Genomic DNA, 19,379 nt, shown 5'->3' on the forward strand with positions numbered 1-19,379 from the left:
TGTTACTAATCTTATTACAATTATTTAAAAATTCATTTGCTCATTTATTAAACTTTCTAATTAGCTTAATATGTATATTACCATAATTATAAATAATAAACTAGTAAATCACGTCTAGTACATCATTGTTACACTATTCATATGAGGTTAGTCGTGTTTTCGTGTTTTAAGAGTTAGTAAATATGTCTTTAAGAGAGATTTAAACACATTATTTTAATAGTGATTATACAATATAATAATTCTATTACCTTGATTTACCAAAATCATGAAAATTACTATGTTCAATGAAAATGATTGTATACTCTTAGTTGGAGAAGGCAATTTTTCATTTTCTGTTGCACTGTTCCATCTCAATTTAAAAATTAATATTACTGCAACATGTTACGAAGCTAATGTTGATCAAGAGCTTGGAAAGAAAAACATAGAATATTTAAAAAGTAATGGTTGGTATTTTTTTTGGAAAAGATTAATATTTTTTCTTTATATTCATTAATATAATTAATTATATATAAAAATTCTATGCTTTTCTTTTCAGGAGTTTGTGTATTATTAGGTGTTGATGCAACAAATTTAAAAGAACATCCAATATTAAAAACAAAATTATTTAACAAAATTATTTTTAACTTCCCTCATGTTGGTGGTAAAATGAGAATAGAAAAAAATAGGGAATTATTAAGACAATTCTTTATAAGTGCGTCAGAAATATTAAAAAGCAATGGTCAAGTATTAGTTACTCTATGCAATGGTCAGGGTGGTACAGCTATTGACAACCCACCAAGACGTTGGGATGATTCATGGAAAATCATAGAAATGGCAGCACATGGAAATTTTGTACTAACAGCAATTGAACCATTTGTATGGTCATCTTTTCAAAGTTATATAGTAACTGGATATCGCAGTTTGGACAAACAATTTCATTCTGCTGGGGCTTTAACTCACATATTTATAAAATCTAAACCACCAACTGCTAAGAACATTGCACCTAAAAAGAAAATAAACATTCTAGAATGCAATCGTAATAATTTTTCATGGAAAGATATAAGTCAAATTACAAACATATCGCATATAAATGCAACTAATATAGATACTCGTACATATGCATTTGATATAACTTTTGGTGTTAAGGAAGAATTTAATCCAATTAAATTTTATGTTTTATTATATAATCATGCAGGACATATTATAAATGATGTTAATTTCTTAAAGTTATATGAATCAGAAGGAAAAGTAGAAAAAAGAACTTATAGAATAAGTTATAAATCTAACCATTTACCTTTATATAGAGAAAGAGTTATTAATATACACCAAAATTTAATAACAAATATTTTGGAAAATAATTTAAATGTTGTGGTTGGAAGATAATGTTATTACATATGTGAAATGTACACATATAAAAAGTACAAATCAATGTAATACATAATTTAATAAATTCCTATTTATTTACATTTAAAATTGTGATTTTATTTTCAGATGTATTACATTCATCAAATAAGAAATCTAATTTTACATAAAAATTGTTGGAAACGAAGTATTTTATATACTGTTGCAATAAATATTAAAGAATGTAAAGATATAAATAAAAACATATTTAAATCATTTTGTACTTTTAAAAGATTTATAGAACAAAAGAATGTTCCCAAACCATTACGTAGTATAAAACCAAGAGCACAGAATGATGCAGATAGAAGTATCCTTGATTTGAAGCAAGTATGAAGTTAAATAATTTTTCTTTAATTTGTGCTTAATATTTAAAAATATTTACCTACATCAATATTTAGGTAAGAACAATTGGAGGAAAAGGTGGAGATGGAGAAATATCTTTTTTACAATTATGGTCAAATGAGAATGCTGGGCCAGATGGTGGAGATGGGGGACATGGTGGTCATATAATTTTTGAGGTAAAAATTGAATAATTTGTTAAAACAGATTGAAGATAAATAGAATTGATAATATTTGAAATATGTATATTTCAAATGTTGCAGACATCATTGTATGTTAAAGACCTTTCACATATAAGTTCTGTTCTCAAAGCTGAAGATGGAGAAAAAGGCTATAACAAAAGTTGTTTTGGAAAAAATGCCAAGCATACTATAGTACCTGTTCCTATAGGTACCATAATACGCAATATGAAAGGAAGCATAATAGCTGACTTAAGTCAAGAAGGAATGATGTTTATTGCTGCACGAGGTGGTGCTGGTGGTCATGGGAATGCATTTTTTAAATCAGATGTACAACAATCTCCATGTATAAGTGAATATGGTGCAGATGGAGAAGATTTACAGTATGTGTTAGAAATAAGTAGTATGGCACATGTAGGATTAGTAAGTAAAAGTTATATTAATATTGTGATTGATCTCTTAAAATTTAGTTAAAAGCTAACAATTCAAATGTTTGTATTAGATTGGATTTCCAAATGCAGGTAAAAGTACATTACTCAGGGCAATATCTAGAGCTAGACCAAAAGTTGCAGCATATCAATTTACGACATTGAAACCTCATTTAGGAATCATATTGTATGATGATCATGAGCAAGTTACAGGTTGGTAACACAATGTAATCAATTAATCAATATTTCTTTTTTATTATTCTTTTAATAATAAATTTATTAATTCCCAAGTGGCTGATTTACCTGGTCTTATACCTGACTCTCATAAAAATAGAGGACTTGGCATACAATTTCTTAAACATGCAGAACGTTGTAAGGTTTTATTATTTATTCTCGATGTTGCCTCTGATGAACCATGGAGAGATTTTGAAACTTTAAAATACGAAATCGCAGAATTCAATGTACAACTAAATAAACGATTACATCTCATTGCAGCAAATAAGATAGATTTACCAGGAGCAATGGTTAGATATTGTTTTCTCTAATTAATATTATTTAAAAAATTAATATTACCATAATATAGCTAACTATATAATTATAGGAAAAATTGGAAATACTCAAACAAAAGATTAATTTACCAATTATTCCAATTTCTGCTAAAATGGGTACAAATATATCCACTTTATTAAGAGAAATAAGAATACTATATGACAAGGAAGAAGAAGAGAGTAAGAAGGAAAATGTATTGTAGTATAAAGAATATTTTGATTAATTATATTATATATTTATAATAATTTGTTAATAAAAATCATTTATAAAAACCATTTGTTTCAAAAACAATATTTAATATCAATTAACAGATTTTTCACAAATCTTAAAATTTTTTATCATACTAGCTACTTCCGACTGATTTAAGATAGTGAAAAACCATCTATTTAGATTTGTATACTGCTTTCTAGATGCCAGATCTAATACATGTTCGTACAACGGCATTAAGGCAGTGAAAACAGCAATATCTGCAAGACTAATTCGTTCTCCCACTAAATAAGTTTTTGTCAATAGTATATTATTTAGTTTCTTTAAAGAAGATAGAACATCTTCTTTAGATGTTTTAATATTTGTCTTCACATTATTTGGAACATTTTTTGAAAGACATGGCACAATCCATCCAAGTACTGCTGGCAAAATATGATTATCTGCATAACTTAACCATTGTAAAACTTCACTGAATGTAAAAGCATTACTCGAACATCTTAATTGATCACTGGATAAATAAAACGCGATCGCATTGCTATCAGACAACACAACACCATTTCCTTCTAGCTTAATACATTTTGATGTGTCATCATTTTTATGTTGTGATGTAGTTAATTCTATATTGCTATATTTAGCGACTATTTGAGTACGATAATATTTAATACTTCCAATATCACTGGAAAGTACCAATTTCTTTTTTAAAGTTTTAGAACATACAGATTTTTCGCTACTTTTCAATTGATCATGATTTTCATTTACAATATCTTCTGAAAACATGTTTTAAGTTCAGATACTTTCAGTTTATATGACATATTAATGTTGATGTATAGTAAATTAGATCCTACCTACTATTCCAAGCTTCGAGTTAGCAAAATTTTTAGCAGTGTGTACCAACTTAGTTACGCATGATATATTCGTACCCGAAGCCTGAGCAGATTCAGATTTTCCACCACCTTTCCCTTCCATGAGTGAAGCAATTTCTTGAATCCATTCATTTGCTTTTAATCCTTTATTTATAGCAGACTATTGTATTTTATAAAACATAATAAAAGTATTATTTTTATATTAATTAGCTTATTTGGCTACACGCATCTGATTTTACCTTAGATACTGCGCTAAGAGCAAAAATTTTTTTAGCATCAGGGTCGACACTTATAAGTAATGCACTTGTCTCTGGAGATATAGCTTTTATTTTTTTAAGGGCTGAATCTAAAGCTTTTGTATTACTATATGCTTGTAATACTTCAACTAGTACTAAACATCCAATATTTTGTTGAATTATTTCTTGAATGGTATCTACTACTGCATTGACTATTGCGATTTTAGCTACACGCTCTTTATCGTCGAGTGCCTTTCTTAAATCTTTTAACATTTTACGCATTTTATCCTATATTTAAATAAACACGTTTATGATGGTTACAAAATGAACTATACAAAAAATGTATGTGCATGTATAAAATGTACCTTTTTCCAGCTTGAAATAGTAGCATGTGAAACATCATCTGTTAATTCAACTATTTCTTTTATGTGTTCTTTTATATTTACACCATCTTTATCAGCTACTATAGTTGCTTGAAGTTGGTCTAAATGATTTTGTAATATAGATGCTTTCTTCTGAGCTTTTGTTGCTTCAGGGCCTGTTAGAGCTACTATACGCCTAATACCTTTAGCAATAGCCTCTTCACTGGCTATAACAAAATCTCCAATATGTTCTGTATAATGTAAATGCCTAAAAAAAATTAAAACTATATAATTAAAAACTGTTTACGACCTCTATTGTACATTATTGAAAATATTAAATATATTTACGTTCCACCACAAAATTCTACGCTAGTTTGTAATGCAGCACTACTTAAAGGATCTTTTTCTAAGTCCTCAACTGGTATACCTATACTAACAACTCTTACAGGATCAGGATATGTTTCTTCAAACATAGCACGTAATCCTTGAATAGTTTTTGCTAGTGCTAAATTACTTTCTTTAGCATAGATCTTTTTATTTCCTTTTATCATATTACTTGTAATTTCCTCTACCTTTCTTACTTGTTCTGCAGTCATTGCTCCTATAAAAAGAGATGTTTAGAATATATGTATAGATTTTTTTAAGCATTTTAAAATATATTTTACATTCTGTGTGGTCTTTATTACTATTTTTTAACAAACCTTTATTTGTAAAATCAAAACGAAGACGGTCAGGTGCAACTAAAGAACCCTTCTGATCAACTTCTGTGCCTAACACTTTGCGAAGAGCATGATTAAGAGCATGAGTTGCAGTGTGATTGCTCATTATAAGTCTCCTTCGTGTAGTATCTATGTTCAAAAAAACTTTATCGCCTTTTTTCAATTTTCCTTGACCTACAGTTCCAATGTGTAAAACGTAACCACCTCTTATTTGAACATTTTTTATACGAACTTCGGTATCCTAGAAAAATAAAGATAGTTATCTTTAATAATTATGCGTAAATACACGTAAATTTAAGTACGGTATTTATTTACGTCATCATCGATCTTCACTAAAAATCCTTCATCGTATATTTGTCCACCCTGTTCTGCATAGAAGTTAGTTTGATCTAACAAAATCCCAACTTCTTCTCCTGATGATACTTCATCGACGAAAGTCTTTGCACGTCTAACAGCAATAACAGTACCAGTACATGGAACAAATTCATATTCTTCATATAATTTATTATTTACGACTTTGTAATTATATTTTGGCAAGTCGTTTGTTGGTTTAATTCCTTTATTTTGTAATTCAGTAATTGCATGAACATCCAAATTAATTTGATCATCTACTCCACCACTTTTACTTTGGGAAATAAGCTGAGATAAATTAAATAATTATAATTACTTTACCAATAATACATTCTGAATCATTGCTGCAAAGTGCTTGACATATCTAGTACCTGAGCTTGCTTTTTTGCTTCTTCGTAGCCGATTATATCTACTTTTAAACCTTTCTCTTCAGCCATAAGTTGTGTTAAATCAACCGGAAAACCATATGTGTCGTATAGACGCCATGCAACATCACCTGGGAGAACATTTGATGATTCTAATTTTGCTATAGTACGATTTAATAAATTACGACCACGCGATAAAGTCTTGAGAAATTGAATTTCTTCTTCATTAATGACATCAATTATATACTGTGGGTCTTTTTTCACTTCTGGAAAGATGTCACCTATATTCCCATAAAAAAGTAATTTTTAATATAAAATATATCATAAATAATATAAAAGACTTAAAAATCAAGCTGAAGGTACTTACCAAGAATATTTACCACAACATTCACCAATGACCCAAAAAAACCAGGTTTAGCATTCAATTTTTCAGTTGCATAACGTACAGCACGCCTCAAAATTCTTCTTAGCACATATCTAAAGTTTCATTAATGATACAATTTATATGTTGGAATATGATCAAAATACGTAATTTAAGAAGACACGAATATATAAATTTAATAAAACACACCCTCTACCAGTATTATCAGGTACACCTCCATCTGCAAGAGCGATTGTAATAGTTCTTGCATGATCAGCCAAAACTCTATATGCCATATCTATTCCATCTTCATCTTCCATGCCTACCCTTCCTCGATAAGGTGGTGCTCCGGTACCTTCTTGTATTGCATCAAAAAGTGGTACAAATAAATCTGTATCATAATTTGCTCTTTTATTTTGTATAACTGACACTAATCTTTCTAAACCCAGACCACAATCAATGTGTCTTTTTGGTAACAGTTTCAAACTTCCATCAGTTTCTCTAAAATATTATATAACATTAGAGAAATAAAGCTTACTTTTATTATTATAAGTTACTTACCTATTAAATTGTATAAATACAAGATTCCAAATCTCCAAAACATCTGGATCATCTTGATTTACTAAATCAGCTGCTTCCCTATTGCCAATACGATCATAATGGATTTCACTACAAGGTCCACATGGGCCTGTTTCTCCCATTTCCCAGAAATTATCTTTCATATTTCCTGGTAATACATGACTAGGAGATACACTAAGAAAGTAAAATAAGTGTTTATAATGTCCTTTTATAAAAGCTATGGTAGTAATAATTGATACAATAAAAACTAAATATAATAATACTACTACTAAATATTAAGAACTAAATATAATAAATATCTAATTACCCTAAAGAAAGCCAGATTTGTTTGCATTCTTCATCAGATTTTAAATTATTTTTTTCATCGCCTCCAAAATAAGTTACATACAGTCGATCTGCTGATAACTTTAATTTAACAGTTAGAAATTCCCAAGCCCACGTACAAATCTCTTTCTAAAGAATCAGTCATATATGTAGAAATTGCAATAACTATTTTTCAATAAATCATGCATTACATAATTAGTGTATTACTTTAAAATAATCTCCAAAAGACCAGTTACCCATCATTTCAAAAAATGTATGATGGTAAACATCTTTTCCAACATCATCTAGATCATTATGTTTTCCTCCAGCTCTAATACATTTTTGACTGTTAACAGCTCTCATTAGCTTTGCCATATCGCTATTAGGATCCACTGTTCCCAGAAATATTGGTTTAAACTAAAAATGATCAAAATAAACAAATGAATGAAAGATATATTTTAACAACTGGAGATAATAATATCTTTATTAAATATATTATACCTGGTTCATTCCAGCATTTGTAAATAATAATGTAGGATCATCATGTGGTATTGTAGAACTGGAATGCACGTATTCGTGATTCTTACTTTTAAAAAAATCAATATAAGCTTGGCGAATTTGCTTAGCACTCATCATTACAGTCATACTGATCTATTCTTTCCCACTTCTTTATTTCTATTTCTTCACTTCTACTTCTAAAATTAAATAATATATAATACTCATAAAGTAATTTGAACATATGGAGACAGTTTATATTGTTTATTTAAATAAAGCAAAATATTCAAGTAAAAAATATTAATTAAAAAACTAAAATTTGTATTGACATCGTAATATTATAAGATTATGAAATATAAACAGGGGGCACAATCTATAAACTTACTCGAGACTAAATACGGAAGTTTATACCAAAGCAGCGAGCTTTACAAAAACTGGAGATAAGGATTTCAAAAGAGAAAGGAAAAGATATTTGCAACATATGTGAGTCGTACCGGTACTAGATTGTATCATAACCGTAACTTCAGTTCTTTGACTGCATTAACGGTCAAATCATCCACAACCGCATATACATAGTATATATACCAATGAATGATAAGACTACACATAAGCATGCAAATAAAGATACATAACCAAAAAATTTTTTAGATTGTATCATCGTAATATTCATATACATGATTTAAAGAAGGACTTATAAAATATTACTATAGTAGCAGAGTAAACATTATCAACCTTTGTTAAGGAACGGTAAACGTAAATCAAAAATACTTTTCTTATTAAAAATATTTATTAATTGTATATTTAAACTATTTCATATTTCTTACTTAAATGGAATGTAAAATATTAATAAAATAATTATATCTAAGACTATTTTATTTTAGGTCATATTTAATGTATCAGCATATAAAAGAGAGGCAATAAAGGATTAAGTTATTGTTTCACACGTGTTTAATTAACAAGTAGTAAAAATGCCGTTTATGATTGGTAGAGCACCTATACGAAGAACATTAAACTATTTAAATTCTGGCAAATTAATTTTAAAAGATGAAATACAAATATTTTCTGTTAATTATAATACACACGGAGAACATCATGATGGCGCTAGGTAAGTCTTACATTATTTTCATAAAACTATATGGAAAATAGTTAAAATATTTATAACAAGTCTGATTTATATTTAGACGGTTTGTATTTTGGCATTTATCACAACTCCAATATAAAAATCCAAATGTGCAAATTATCACTTTTAAAAATATGACACCGACACCTTTTATAAAATGTTATTATGGTATGTTATGTGGTAAAAATTTTTATATATATATACACATATATAGCTTTAATTAAAATTATTTGAATGTCAGTTTAAAAATAATAATTTAATAGTTTTTTTGTAGTGTATATTTTTAGGTGAATTTTTTATTCTAACATTAAAAAATGTATAGATATTAATAAACATATTTCATATTTTTAAAAATATTAGATTTAAAAAATGATCTTTTCTTAATTTTATACAGAGAATGGAAACACTATGTTAATCGATATAGATGGCAAATCTAAGGAAGATATATTACATCATCTTCAAAATGTAATTTGTAAATCACTGAAAGTTCAAGAGGAAGAAAGTACATTGAAAAAGAAGATAGATAATTCTGCTAATTTTGGCGTTGGCTGTCCTAGAAGCTGTATATGTGTAATACCTGGTCAAATACCATGTCCTGCTATAGTACCTCTGCCATATCACATGCGTGGAAAACATATAAGAAAGCAAAATACAGGGGAAATATAATTTTGCTTTAATAAGTGCATTATGGTTAAAACAAAACTTACTATAGCAAAAAAAACATTTAGTATCATGTTTATTTAATTTTGGTAATTAATAGCTTTTTGTTTCTAGTTACTTAATATTAAATAAAAAATGATCATGTTTTGCATTACAATAAAATATGTATTTAAAGTATATATTTGTTTATTATATAAAAAGATATTATAGATTATGAAAATACGTGTACATTGATGTACATATTAAGCATTACATTGTTAGTGAATTAAGATACTTCTGTATCTAATGTGCAATCGCGTCACTGTAGGAATCATGTTGATAGTAAAAAAGAGATTAAAAAAGACTAACTAAAAAATATAAGACTTTATAATAAAAAAATTGACTTAATACAGAGACATTACTTAAAGAGAAATTATAAATAATATAAATATGCCAACTATACGCAGTCATGGAACAAATGTTAATTAATAAAAATGAATTGATTATCTTTAATTATAACACTATAAATGAAAAAAAAATAATTTAAATTATCTTCTTGGTTTATGACGATTATATGGCTTATTATTGTGATAATGATTGCTTCGATTATGATAACGGGTTGACGTGGACGGTTTTGGATTTTCTGGCTTTTGATACAATTGTATTACAGGTGATCCATTTAAAGGCTTATTCAATTCAAATTCTTCTTCCGATTCTTTCATCAGTTTCAATTTTGCTTCTATAGCTTGAATTGCTGTTTCACGACTATTAAGAAAATTATAGTAACATTTAATAATAGATATTAAAATATACTTTCATCTTAATATATTTATAAACATAAACTTACCTAATTCTTTTATCTTCTTTCTTAGCTCCAGCTAAAGCAGGTATATCTATTTTTGGTTTTGGCTTATCCATATCAGACTTAAAAAGAAGAAATGCTGTTAATATTGTAATATTCAGTTTACAACACAATGTTAATTTATTGATGTAAACTTAACATGCCTAAAGATTTTAGTATCTTTTTTTTAGCAAGAAACTTGTAAAGATCAATATTTCAATAGCACTATTTTAATAATTACCTCTGTCACACTGTGTGCCCATCTCACAATGATGTTTTTTGATCCTACTTTTAAATTATGTAAAGCATCTTTGGCTGTCTTAGCATCTTGAATAGTTTTGTACGTAACAAATGCATAACCTCTAGGTTGACCAGCTTGTGGACCTGATCGATGAAACAAGAGGTCGAACTTTTCGATCGTTCCATGTCTTTGGACAAGTTTTAGGAGTTGGTACCAGTTAACAGATAAAGAGTTAGTTTTTTCAGATATTTTCATCACACAAAAAAATTATATTACTTTCAAATAATAAAACTATCATGTTAAGAAAGTATGGTTTGATTAATCTGAGTAAATACTTACTCATTAATCCTTAAATCTAAATTGCCCACCCACAATCTCCTATCTTCCACATGATTTGATTTTATGGGTTCTAATGGCAAAGGAACTTTGGTAACTGGCTAAAAATAAATAAAATTGTGATTATTAAAATACTATCATACATATACTCCAAATTACTTAATTAGACTGAAGTGTAATAGCATAACCTATTTACAATTTGAGAAATCAGTTTTACCTCCATATTCATAGTGTCTTAAAAGATATTACATTAATCGAAGAAACCTTAATCGCCGATATTGACTTCGAAATGTATTTTTCTGTAAAATTGGGCATTAGACCTCAAGTATTTATATGAAATCGTACAAATGCATCGACAACACATACATTCGCTTTACGGCAGTTTAGCAAAATTGTTCATCTCTACGGATGATAGTTACAAGTATTACGAGATATTTATTTGCAGAATAATTGAAATATATTGTACGAATATATATCGATATTTATAACGCATATCAAGGGCTCTATTATCTTTAACGATACTTCATCGTAGTAAATTGTTCTGTTATTTTCGAATTTAATATATGATGTTCAAGACTATTTTTAATACATATTTTCAACTATAATAATGAATGAATAAATATGAGTAAAATATAGCACAAAAACATATGTGCATATCATGTTATTTATGATATGCGAATGAAGAAAATTTTGTTATTTTTAAATATATATTATAAATAGAAATAGTAAACAAACTGTAGTAGTTCTAAACATGGCGTCGTTTTTGTTAGATTACGAATGATGACAGCACGAAGTAACCGCAATATCGATTCTCGTTAAATTATATTTCTCTTTGTACAAATTCGTACAAAATACATCCCAAATGGAGAGATCAGTAACATCTGAGCAAACAGTTACTCAAATACAAACAGAAACTGTTTTAGAAACAGATATCACAGATTCTGCATCTCAGGTATGCTTAGTTCTATTATGAATACCTACGTCATTATTTCAGCCTGATAATGAATTCAACGTAATAGGAATTGTTTGAATCTAAAAAAGATAGTTTTTCATATGTCTACGGCATATCGGATACAGTACAAGTGATAAGTGTTATCAGTGCAAAAGTGTTATGTTAACAACACCACACAGTTCAATTTTTTTGGTGATCTTAGTTAATAGTTCAGTGAAATTGTATATATATTTATGGTAGTGAATAATAAAAATTCTTTGCAAAATCAACTACTATTTCTAAAAAGTACACAATGTCTGCTTTCATGTTCAAATGGATAAAAACAAAGCATCTACTTAATATATATAACATCAAAAATCAAAGGCATACATGTACAAGTATTGCAGATAATAAATCACCCTTGTCTGGAATTCGTGTTTTGGATTTGACTCGAATTATTGCTGGACCATATTGTACCATGATTCTTGGTGATCTTGGTGCTGAAATCTTGAAAATTGAAAAACCAGGTAGCGGAGATGAAGCACGAAAATGGGGTCCACCATTTATAGAAGGAACTGAAGAAGCAACTTATTTTCTTTCTGTTAATAGAAACAAAAAAAGTATATGTATTGATCTCAAGGAAGGTAGAGATGTAATTTATGAATTGGCAAAAAAATCTGATGTATTAGTGGAAAATTATGTCCCAGGGAAATTAAAAAATATGGGCTTAGGGTACGAAGATATCTCTAAAGTAGCCCCTCATCTTATATACTGCTCTTTGACTGGTTATGGATATGAAGGACCTTATACAAATAGGCCAGGATACGATGTGATTGCTGCTTCTATAGGAGGCTTGTTACATATAACAGGTCCAAAAGATGGGTCACCATGTAAAGTTGGAGTAGCAGTAACTGATTTAGCAACAGGTTTATATGCTCATGGTGCGATCCTAGCAGCATTATATCAGAGAATGAAAACCAATAAAGGACAGTGGATTCAATGTAATTTACTATCAACACAAGTTGCTAGTTTAATCAACGTTGGATCAAACTATTTAAATACTGGTAAAGAAGGAGTACGTTGGGGTTCAGAACATGAAAGTATTGTACCTTATGAAGCTTTTCATACAAAGGATGGTTATATGACTGTAGGAACAGGCAGTGATGCACAGTTCTTAGATTTACTTAAAAGAATGCAATTATTAAAATTATCTGAAATAGATAAGTACAAAAATAACAAAGCTAGAGTGAAAAATAGAAATGAATTATTACCTATTCTTAGAGAAAAGTTTAGAACAAAAACTAATAAAGAATGGGAAATTGTTTTTAAAGGTGCTTTATTCCCTTATGGTCCAATAAATACAATAAGACAGGTACAAAATCATAAATGTTGTGCTAAAATAACTTGAAAATAGTCTTTATACAAAAGAATTTTATAGGTTTTTGAAGATCCTCATATAAAACACATAAAATTGGTGCAAGAAATGGAACATCCTACAGGGAAGAAAATTAAAGTTGTTGGTCCTGCTGTAACATATAGTTATGCCACAAATAAAGTTCGAACTGCTCCTCCTATGATGGGCCAACATACTACTGAAATATTAAAAAATATTTTAAACTATACTGATGATAAAATACAGACCTTAAAAAAAGCCAAGATTGTGCAATGAAGAAATGTTTTTTATTTAAAAAAGATACAAGATATTTTTTAGAATGTATTAATATATATATATATATATATATATATATATATATAATAGCTTAATAATTTAAGCCTGAAAAAAACTTTTATAAAATAATTTAATTATATAATTTTAATATAACTATTGTTTATTATAAAATTAATGTATTCAAGTTAAAATAAATCTTCTAAAATATATTTGTAAATAAACATTTATTACAATTACACTTCTTAGCAATATGTATACATATAAATGTAGAAAATAGAAAATATTTCATTCGTTTCTGTTCTGTTTTAGGATGTACCAACTGTTCGATTATGTCTTAGAAAGCCAAGATCAAATAAGAAAGTTCAATGGACTCAAGGCACAGTGGATAATGAACATATGAATAAAAAGAAATCTAAATGTGAAATTTTGTGTTATCTAAAATTTAACACAATATTATTAACATAATTATATTCATGTATAAATGTATAATATATATGATATTGTAGGTTGTTGTATCTATGAAAAGCCAAGAAGTTTTGGTGAAAGTAGTTCTGAAGATAGTGATGATGAATGCGAACATTGTCATGGACATAAAGATGCCCACAAAAAGATTCCACGTCATAATGCAGAAACATCTAAAGAAGTATCTCCTACTCCAGGTAATTTTATCAAGTAAAATTATAAAGAAAATCATGTAAATTGTATAATATAGGGAAACTGTTTATAAATTATTACACATTTTTTTGCAGAATCAGTAGTAAATGCATCTATATAAATATCTTGATGACAAATATTTTCTTTAAATGGAAAGATATACTGTTTGAATTTGAGTTGCATAGAAAGGAAAATTAGGTGATTTTGGATACAATTTCATATGGTGTCAAATATATAATAATACGTATATTAATGTATAGTTCTATATTTTATAGGACATTCAAAATATCAAGGAAATATCAGTTCTAAATACAGTTATATTATTATTATCCCTATTACTAATGTTGATATTTTTAAATAAATATTGTAAGTTACACTTGCAATACTTATTTATATTCTTAATAATGAGAGCATTGGTAAAGCATATCATTTAAAAGAGAGAAAAGGAAAATATAAACTTTTATTAATAGTATGGTTAATCATTGTTACATGATTTAATGTTTATATAGCATATGATTGAAAATGAATTTGTCAATGATAGTGGCCACTAAGTAACTCAAAAGCAAAAATATATACATTATTTCGTTGAACATAGTAGAATTAACTATAATTTTTATATTACTTAATTTAGACTATACATACCACCTTGTAGCTTCTCGATAGTTGTGAAGTAATTTAGACATGAATTGCAAAAATATTATTGAAAGTATTGTAAAAGTTTATTAATAGATTTAAAATTCTTAACGAAATAATTATAACGTTTAATATAAATTTCAACGATTCTTGAATAGTTTTTGATTATATATTGTATACCTATTACACATATATCACTTGTTCTAATATAATAATTGGACAGATATACATATATGTTAAATAATTATAACGTTTAATATAAATTTCAACGATTCTTGAATAGTTTTTGATTATATATTGTATACCTATTACACATATATCTCTTGTTCTAATATAGTAATTGAACAGATATACATATATGTTAAATATTTATGATAGGAAATAATACCTTTAAATTATTTTTTTGCTATAATAATATTTGCATATATGTATTTCTTTATGATTGAAATACCTTCATTTTGAATAGTTTTATATTACATCATAATGGGTATTAAAATGTAGATTTTATTCTAATTTAAAGTAAATTCCTAGCTGAGAATATATTAATTATAAATAGTTGTTTGTACAGTTCTGATGATACATATTTGTACATATGTATATAAAACAATAAAAAATTTTTCATTTTTTATCTTTTTTTATAGACACAAAACTATTGTAACATTTAATTTTTTGTTACTTTTTAATGAAAACAGTGTTAGCAATTGCTAATTATACATATTAAACACTTGTGTACCATCAAAGCTTATTCTAAACTAATTTAAAGATATCAGTCAGAAAATTATTTAAACATGAAATATTGTCAATTAAAATATGTCATGAAAGTTTAGAAGAGTCTTACACTCATACTTTGTAAATGTTTAAAAATATACAACCTATCTCTGAAGGTAATTTATCCTTAAGTACATACAAAGTCAGATAGAAACTGAAAAACAGTAAAATCACACAAATAGATCAACTCCGTTATACCTAGCAGCTTTCGATTTTCTTATAAAACAAATTATAAATATTTCAATTTCAATAAACGCCATTGTAAAAGAGAAATAAATCTTTCTTCAGTTATTAAAAATATGTAATGTCGTATAAATAAAATATGTGCAATATTGTATATTATATAGCTTAATTGTTAATTGTTAAAACAATATGTAAACATCTATAGATCATATTTGTAAATATGTAACCATTTATGTTCTTTATCCTAATTTCATTGAAAATAGAATTTGTAAATTCATATAGAGATATTAATATATTACAAATTGAAATAGAAGATAGAAGTAATGTAATTTGATGTATCTTTTAAAACTCTAAACAGAAATTTAAATTGGGAACTTAATAGTCTTTAGTTAATCAACGTTACAACTACTTTTTCGAAACTTTCGCCTATTACGTACTTCCATACCTCTACGAAAAGAATCTTCGTTTAGTCCCAGTGAACGAACTACAGCTCGACTACGCCAAACTTTAACAGTATAGTCGTCACTAGTTGTAACTAACATTTCAGGATCACGTGGATTGAAAGCAACAGAATTAACAACATCAGAATGAGGAAACTTGGCTAAACATACTCCATAATGTCTGTCCCAGAGATAGCCATGTTTATCTTCCGCACCGCTAATAATTATAATTTAGAGTTAACAGATTAAACTCAAACGGAATAAACATTAAGATAAAATATTTTAATAAATTTACCTTGCTACATATTCATTGCACACATCAAGAAAAATAAAGAAACATTCATTGTTTGGTGTATATGCCTTATGAGCTCTTAGCATGGTACCAACTTGTTTTAATGTTACTAAATCAATTACGTGTATATCGATTTCTTGAGCTATTGGAGGAGGTTGTAATGGATTTGTAATAACATAACCTCGTGGCCATGGTCTTGTATTTACATACAAATATCTAATGACAAACATACGCAATACGTTATTTATAATAAAAAATAAAAATATATATAAATTTATACTTATAGCATAAATGACTAACCTATGATCTGGAGAAAGTCCCATTCCTATAATGTGTCCATGCAAATCAATTAAGTGATCTACTTTATCAAATTGATCAGCTACAGATTCATAATTCAACCAATTGGTAAAAAATGCGTCAGAATTCTGTCTTTCTCGTTCTCTTTCTCTTTGTGCTATTCTTTCACGTAATGACGGTCCTGGATCTAATCGTGTAGGAAACTTTAAATTTTTTATTCTCTTGAAACCCACTTGATGCGGTGTGTAAGTTTTGGATCCAGTTGTAAAAATAAGATATTTTTCACAATTATTTGATAATTCATCATTATCACCTTCTTCCGTATTAGACGATTCTATCCATAAAATACCATTAAATTTATACAATATTATATAAATAGTATATAAAAATATTACTATTATTAATTTGCAATAATTTTCACTTACCTCCAGATTCATTCTCTTCATCCCACTGAGAATTGTCGCTTTCTTTATCATTTTCCTGTGCTTTTTTCTCCATTTCTACTTGTCTATATTCCTGATTATATTGTATAGGATTAGCATATTCAAAACCATCACCAAGTTTCTTCCAATTCATAAATCCACCTTCCAATGTACTATATCTATTTGTACATGCTTTGCTTAATCATATCAATCGTTTTTAATACATATCTTTAAATTAAGAAATGTGTAAATGAGAAATGTATCTTGCTGAATTAGCTTACTGTAATCTGGATGATGCATGACGAAGGACAACTGGTTCTTCTTTTAAATTGTCACTAGAAGATGTAGATGAAATATCTTTATGGCTTGGTGGATTTCCCCTTTCTTCTTTAACATTGGAAGATGAAGGCTGATTTTCTTGCTCTCTAGATTCAGTTTGTTCAGGTGTTAAACAATTAGCTACCATTATTGCTCGAACTGATGAAGCATTACCATTGTAAAATCTAAAATATATAAAATATCTGTGTATATTTATGGCTAAAAAATCGTTTTCATACTATAAAAAGTTATTTGTCATATATGATACCTAAACAGTTGTGTCATAATAGGCACATGTTCACTAGATGTCTCTTGATTTGCCTTATTAAGCCATAGGAGACTAGTACTAACTAAATGTGCCAACCAGCATAAATTTCCACTTAAAAGGTAATGTTCACTGTACCATGTTCCAAATATGTCATAAGGTTTATTTATTACTCTACACTGAAGACCAAAGCCAGCTGTGACAAACAAAATTAAATTATTACTAATAATATATTTTCTTTGTTATTAACTCTAAAATATAACTAATTTGATATCCTTACGTGCTAATCTAAATACTGCTATTTCACCCGAAGTGCTCAGAGGTGTTCCAAAGTGTACACCAGAAACAAGTAACAAAGTATCTGAAGAATTAAATTGCGAAAACTGTGTATATTTCCAACTAAATGTTTTCATATCATGAAGGTACTTTACACTAACAGGATATTGACTTTTCCAAACCTAGGATAAATTGCACAATAGATCTTACGTTTTTGAATATAAAATACAAACAGGAATTATATAATTACAAAATAGAAATAACTCACGAAGATGTATCCATCTTTCGAACAAGTGGCAAACATCTTTCCATTATGCGAGAAGCTAACATGTAAGACTTGGTGAGAATGTTCTTTAAGTACCTCCGTTTCTAACAGTGGTGTATGATACGTTAAACGTTTAAATTCTCCTAACCAAGATGTCTTCCCTACAAAATACCTAATATATTAAATTGAAAACAGAGGAATATAAATAAACATTAGTATTAAAAATGATTTCCAATTATACTGCATAATTCGAACGTTTTTATTTTTAATCCCACAAAAATCGTGTTTATTGCTATGTTGAATAATTTATAAATATACAATAAAGTTAACCTGGCATAATGCCGATGTCTGGATCTATTTTATATGTCTGATAGAGCAGATCTTTCCAAAGAAATTCGTCGCACGAAACTCTGTGCCATGATTTGCATACTTCTCCAGCGATTGTCAACTCCCTTGGCGTTAGATATTGAAAAATATTCAAGAGAATGGAATCCGGCATATAATACCAGTCCTCATTTCTTTCGGAGCTTTCGGACAAACGATTGTTTCTCTCTTCCAATTTAATCGCATCTTCATTTATATTTTCCTGATTTTGCTGTGTGACACTCTCGTCGATGTCCATATCGAAACACAGTCCTTTATTTACTAGAACAGCTGATACCTATCAGTAACACTGTTGTAATGTGAACGGTTCCGAGAACGTACGAGTTTGACCGAGATCGAAAAACGATCGCGTTCAAGTGGTATACAGCAGAGTATTTGTATGTAGGTGATATGCTTTAAAATAGTTTTAATTGCTTTAGAACCACAAGAAAAATACTTTCAATATAAAGAATGAAAGAAGTAACTTTTTGATGAAGTATTAATAATATTAAAATAATTATTAATATATAGTATTTAATAGCATTAATTAACACGTTGACTGTCACGCAAATTTTATAAAGTGGCTATAAAATATATTTGTACACCACTATATTTATTATTTCATTTATATATTATTATGATTAATCAGATTAAATTATAATAAATTTCTTATCATTTAGTACCATATTTTACGGAAAATAAGGATATGT

The 19,379-nt window shown here is 27.8% G+C and overlaps 7 protein-coding genes across 14 annotated transcripts; 4 read left to right on the plus strand and 3 right to left on the minus strand.

Moving 5' to 3' along the window:
- The first annotated feature begins 1 nt into the window (after window position 1).
- Window positions 2-3,150, plus strand: LOC117230265 (mitochondrial ribosome-associated GTPase 2). Of its 2 annotated transcripts, XM_033487509.1 has the most exons (8): window positions 13-443; window positions 536-1,090; window positions 1,571-1,707; window positions 1,779-1,898; window positions 1,983-2,321; window positions 2,401-2,539; window positions 2,618-2,850; window positions 2,928-3,150. In XM_033487509.1, exons 1-8 carry the CDS (start codon window positions 266-268, stop codon window positions 3,075-3,077), a joined length of 1,851 nt encoding a protein of 616 aa, XP_033343400.1. In that variant the 5' UTR covers window positions 13-265; the 3' UTR covers window positions 3,078-3,150. The 2 variants fall into 2 exon arrangements, with proteins under 2 accessions (XP_033343399.1, XP_033343400.1); XM_033487508.1 differs by lacking the exon at window positions 536-1,090 and having other exon boundaries at window positions 2-146; window positions 1,471-1,707.
- LOC117230261 (alanine--tRNA ligase, cytoplasmic) lies at window positions 3,134-8,229 on the minus strand. Of its 3 annotated transcripts, XM_033487499.1 has the most exons (15): window positions 8,102-8,229; window positions 7,723-7,916; window positions 7,450-7,638; window positions 7,226-7,371; window positions 6,901-7,092; window positions 6,550-6,840; window positions 6,346-6,455; window positions 5,985-6,259; window positions 5,578-5,901; window positions 5,245-5,503; window positions 4,892-5,144; window positions 4,547-4,811; window positions 4,185-4,469; window positions 3,928-4,105; window positions 3,176-3,849 (listed from the first exon to the last, which is right to left on the minus strand). In XM_033487499.1, exons 2-15 carry the CDS (start codon window positions 7,864-7,866, stop codon window positions 3,176-3,178), a joined length of 3,585 nt encoding a protein of 1,194 aa, XP_033343390.1. In that variant the 5' UTR covers window positions 7,867-7,916; window positions 8,102-8,229. The 3 variants fall into 3 exon arrangements, with proteins under 3 accessions (XP_033343392.1, XP_033343391.1, XP_033343390.1); XM_033487501.1 differs by lacking the exon at window positions 8,102-8,229 and having other exon boundaries at window positions 3,134-3,846; window positions 7,723-7,897; XM_033487500.1 differs by lacking the exon at window positions 8,102-8,229 and having other exon boundaries at window positions 3,134-3,849; window positions 7,723-7,897.
- Window positions 8,202-9,883, plus strand: LOC117230268 (probable 28S ribosomal protein S25, mitochondrial). Of its 4 annotated transcripts, XM_033487518.1 has the most exons (5): window positions 8,202-8,291; window positions 8,365-8,463; window positions 8,598-8,821; window positions 8,898-9,004; window positions 9,231-9,883. In XM_033487518.1, the coding sequence occupies exons 3-5, from the start codon at window positions 8,685-8,687 to the stop codon at window positions 9,500-9,502; spliced, it is 516 nt and encodes a 171-aa protein (XP_033343409.1). In that variant the 5' UTR covers window positions 8,202-8,291; window positions 8,365-8,463; window positions 8,598-8,684; the 3' UTR covers window positions 9,503-9,883. The 4 variants fall into 4 exon arrangements, with proteins under 4 accessions (XP_033343409.1, XP_033343411.1, XP_033343408.1 ...); XM_033487520.1 differs by lacking the exon at window positions 8,202-8,291 and having other exon boundaries at window positions 8,298-8,469; XM_033487517.1 differs by lacking the exon at window positions 8,202-8,291 and having other exon boundaries at window positions 8,298-8,463.
- Window positions 9,665-11,418, minus strand: LOC117230267 (probable RNA-binding protein 18). Of its 2 annotated transcripts, none has more exons than XM_033487516.1 (5): window positions 11,111-11,418; window positions 10,897-10,994; window positions 10,558-10,744; window positions 10,323-10,399; window positions 9,665-10,240 (listed from the first exon to the last, which is right to left on the minus strand). In XM_033487516.1, exons 1-5 carry the CDS (start codon window positions 11,120-11,122, stop codon window positions 10,024-10,026), a joined length of 591 nt encoding a protein of 196 aa, XP_033343407.1. In that variant the 5' UTR covers window positions 11,123-11,418; the 3' UTR covers window positions 9,665-10,023. The 2 variants fall into 2 exon arrangements, with proteins under 2 accessions (XP_033343407.1, XP_033343406.1); XM_033487515.1 differs by having other exon boundaries at window positions 10,558-10,771.
- A 23-nt stretch (window positions 11,419-11,441) lies between these two features.
- Window positions 11,442-13,503, plus strand: LOC117230264 (succinate--hydroxymethylglutarate CoA-transferase). The gene is made up of 3 exons (XM_033487507.1): window positions 11,442-11,845; window positions 11,913-13,196; window positions 13,263-13,503. Exons 2-3 carry the CDS (start codon window positions 12,138-12,140, stop codon window positions 13,491-13,493), a joined length of 1,290 nt encoding a protein of 429 aa, XP_033343398.1. The 5' UTR covers window positions 11,442-11,845; window positions 11,913-12,137; the 3' UTR covers window positions 13,494-13,503.
- A 182-nt stretch (window positions 13,504-13,685) lies between these two features.
- LOC117230269 (E3 ubiquitin-protein ligase PPP1R11-like) lies at window positions 13,686-14,530 on the plus strand. Its single transcript, XM_033487522.1, has 5 exons — window positions 13,686-13,705; window positions 13,803-13,911; window positions 14,000-14,152; window positions 14,243-14,345; window positions 14,423-14,530. The coding sequence occupies exons 2-4, from the start codon at window positions 13,890-13,892 to the stop codon at window positions 14,266-14,268; spliced, it is 201 nt and encodes a 66-aa protein (XP_033343413.1). The 5' UTR covers window positions 13,686-13,705; window positions 13,803-13,889; the 3' UTR covers window positions 14,269-14,345; window positions 14,423-14,530.
- Window positions 14,531-14,593: 63 nt separating this feature from the next.
- Window positions 14,594-19,146, minus strand: LOC117230262 (F-box/WD repeat-containing protein 5). Its single transcript, XM_033487502.1, has 9 exons — window positions 18,637-19,146; window positions 18,310-18,467; window positions 18,046-18,223; window positions 17,769-17,961; window positions 17,464-17,685; window positions 17,186-17,361; window positions 16,764-17,094; window positions 16,467-16,679; window positions 14,594-16,388 (listed from the first exon to the last, which is right to left on the minus strand). The coding sequence occupies exons 1-9, from the start codon at window positions 18,926-18,928 to the stop codon at window positions 16,121-16,123; spliced, it is 2,031 nt and encodes a 676-aa protein (XP_033343393.1). The 5' UTR covers window positions 18,929-19,146; the 3' UTR covers window positions 14,594-16,120.
- Between the last annotated feature and the right edge of the window lie 233 nt (window positions 19,147-19,379).

Source organism: Bombus vosnesenskii, unplaced genomic scaffold (genome assembly GCF_011952255.1).
Source record: "Bombus vosnesenskii isolate JDL3184/JDL3185 unplaced genomic scaffold, Bvos_JDL3184-5_v1.1 scf7180000013266, whole genome shotgun sequence".
In the NCBI taxonomy this organism is placed as follows: Eukaryota; Metazoa; Arthropoda; class Insecta; order Hymenoptera; family Apidae; genus Bombus; species Bombus vosnesenskii.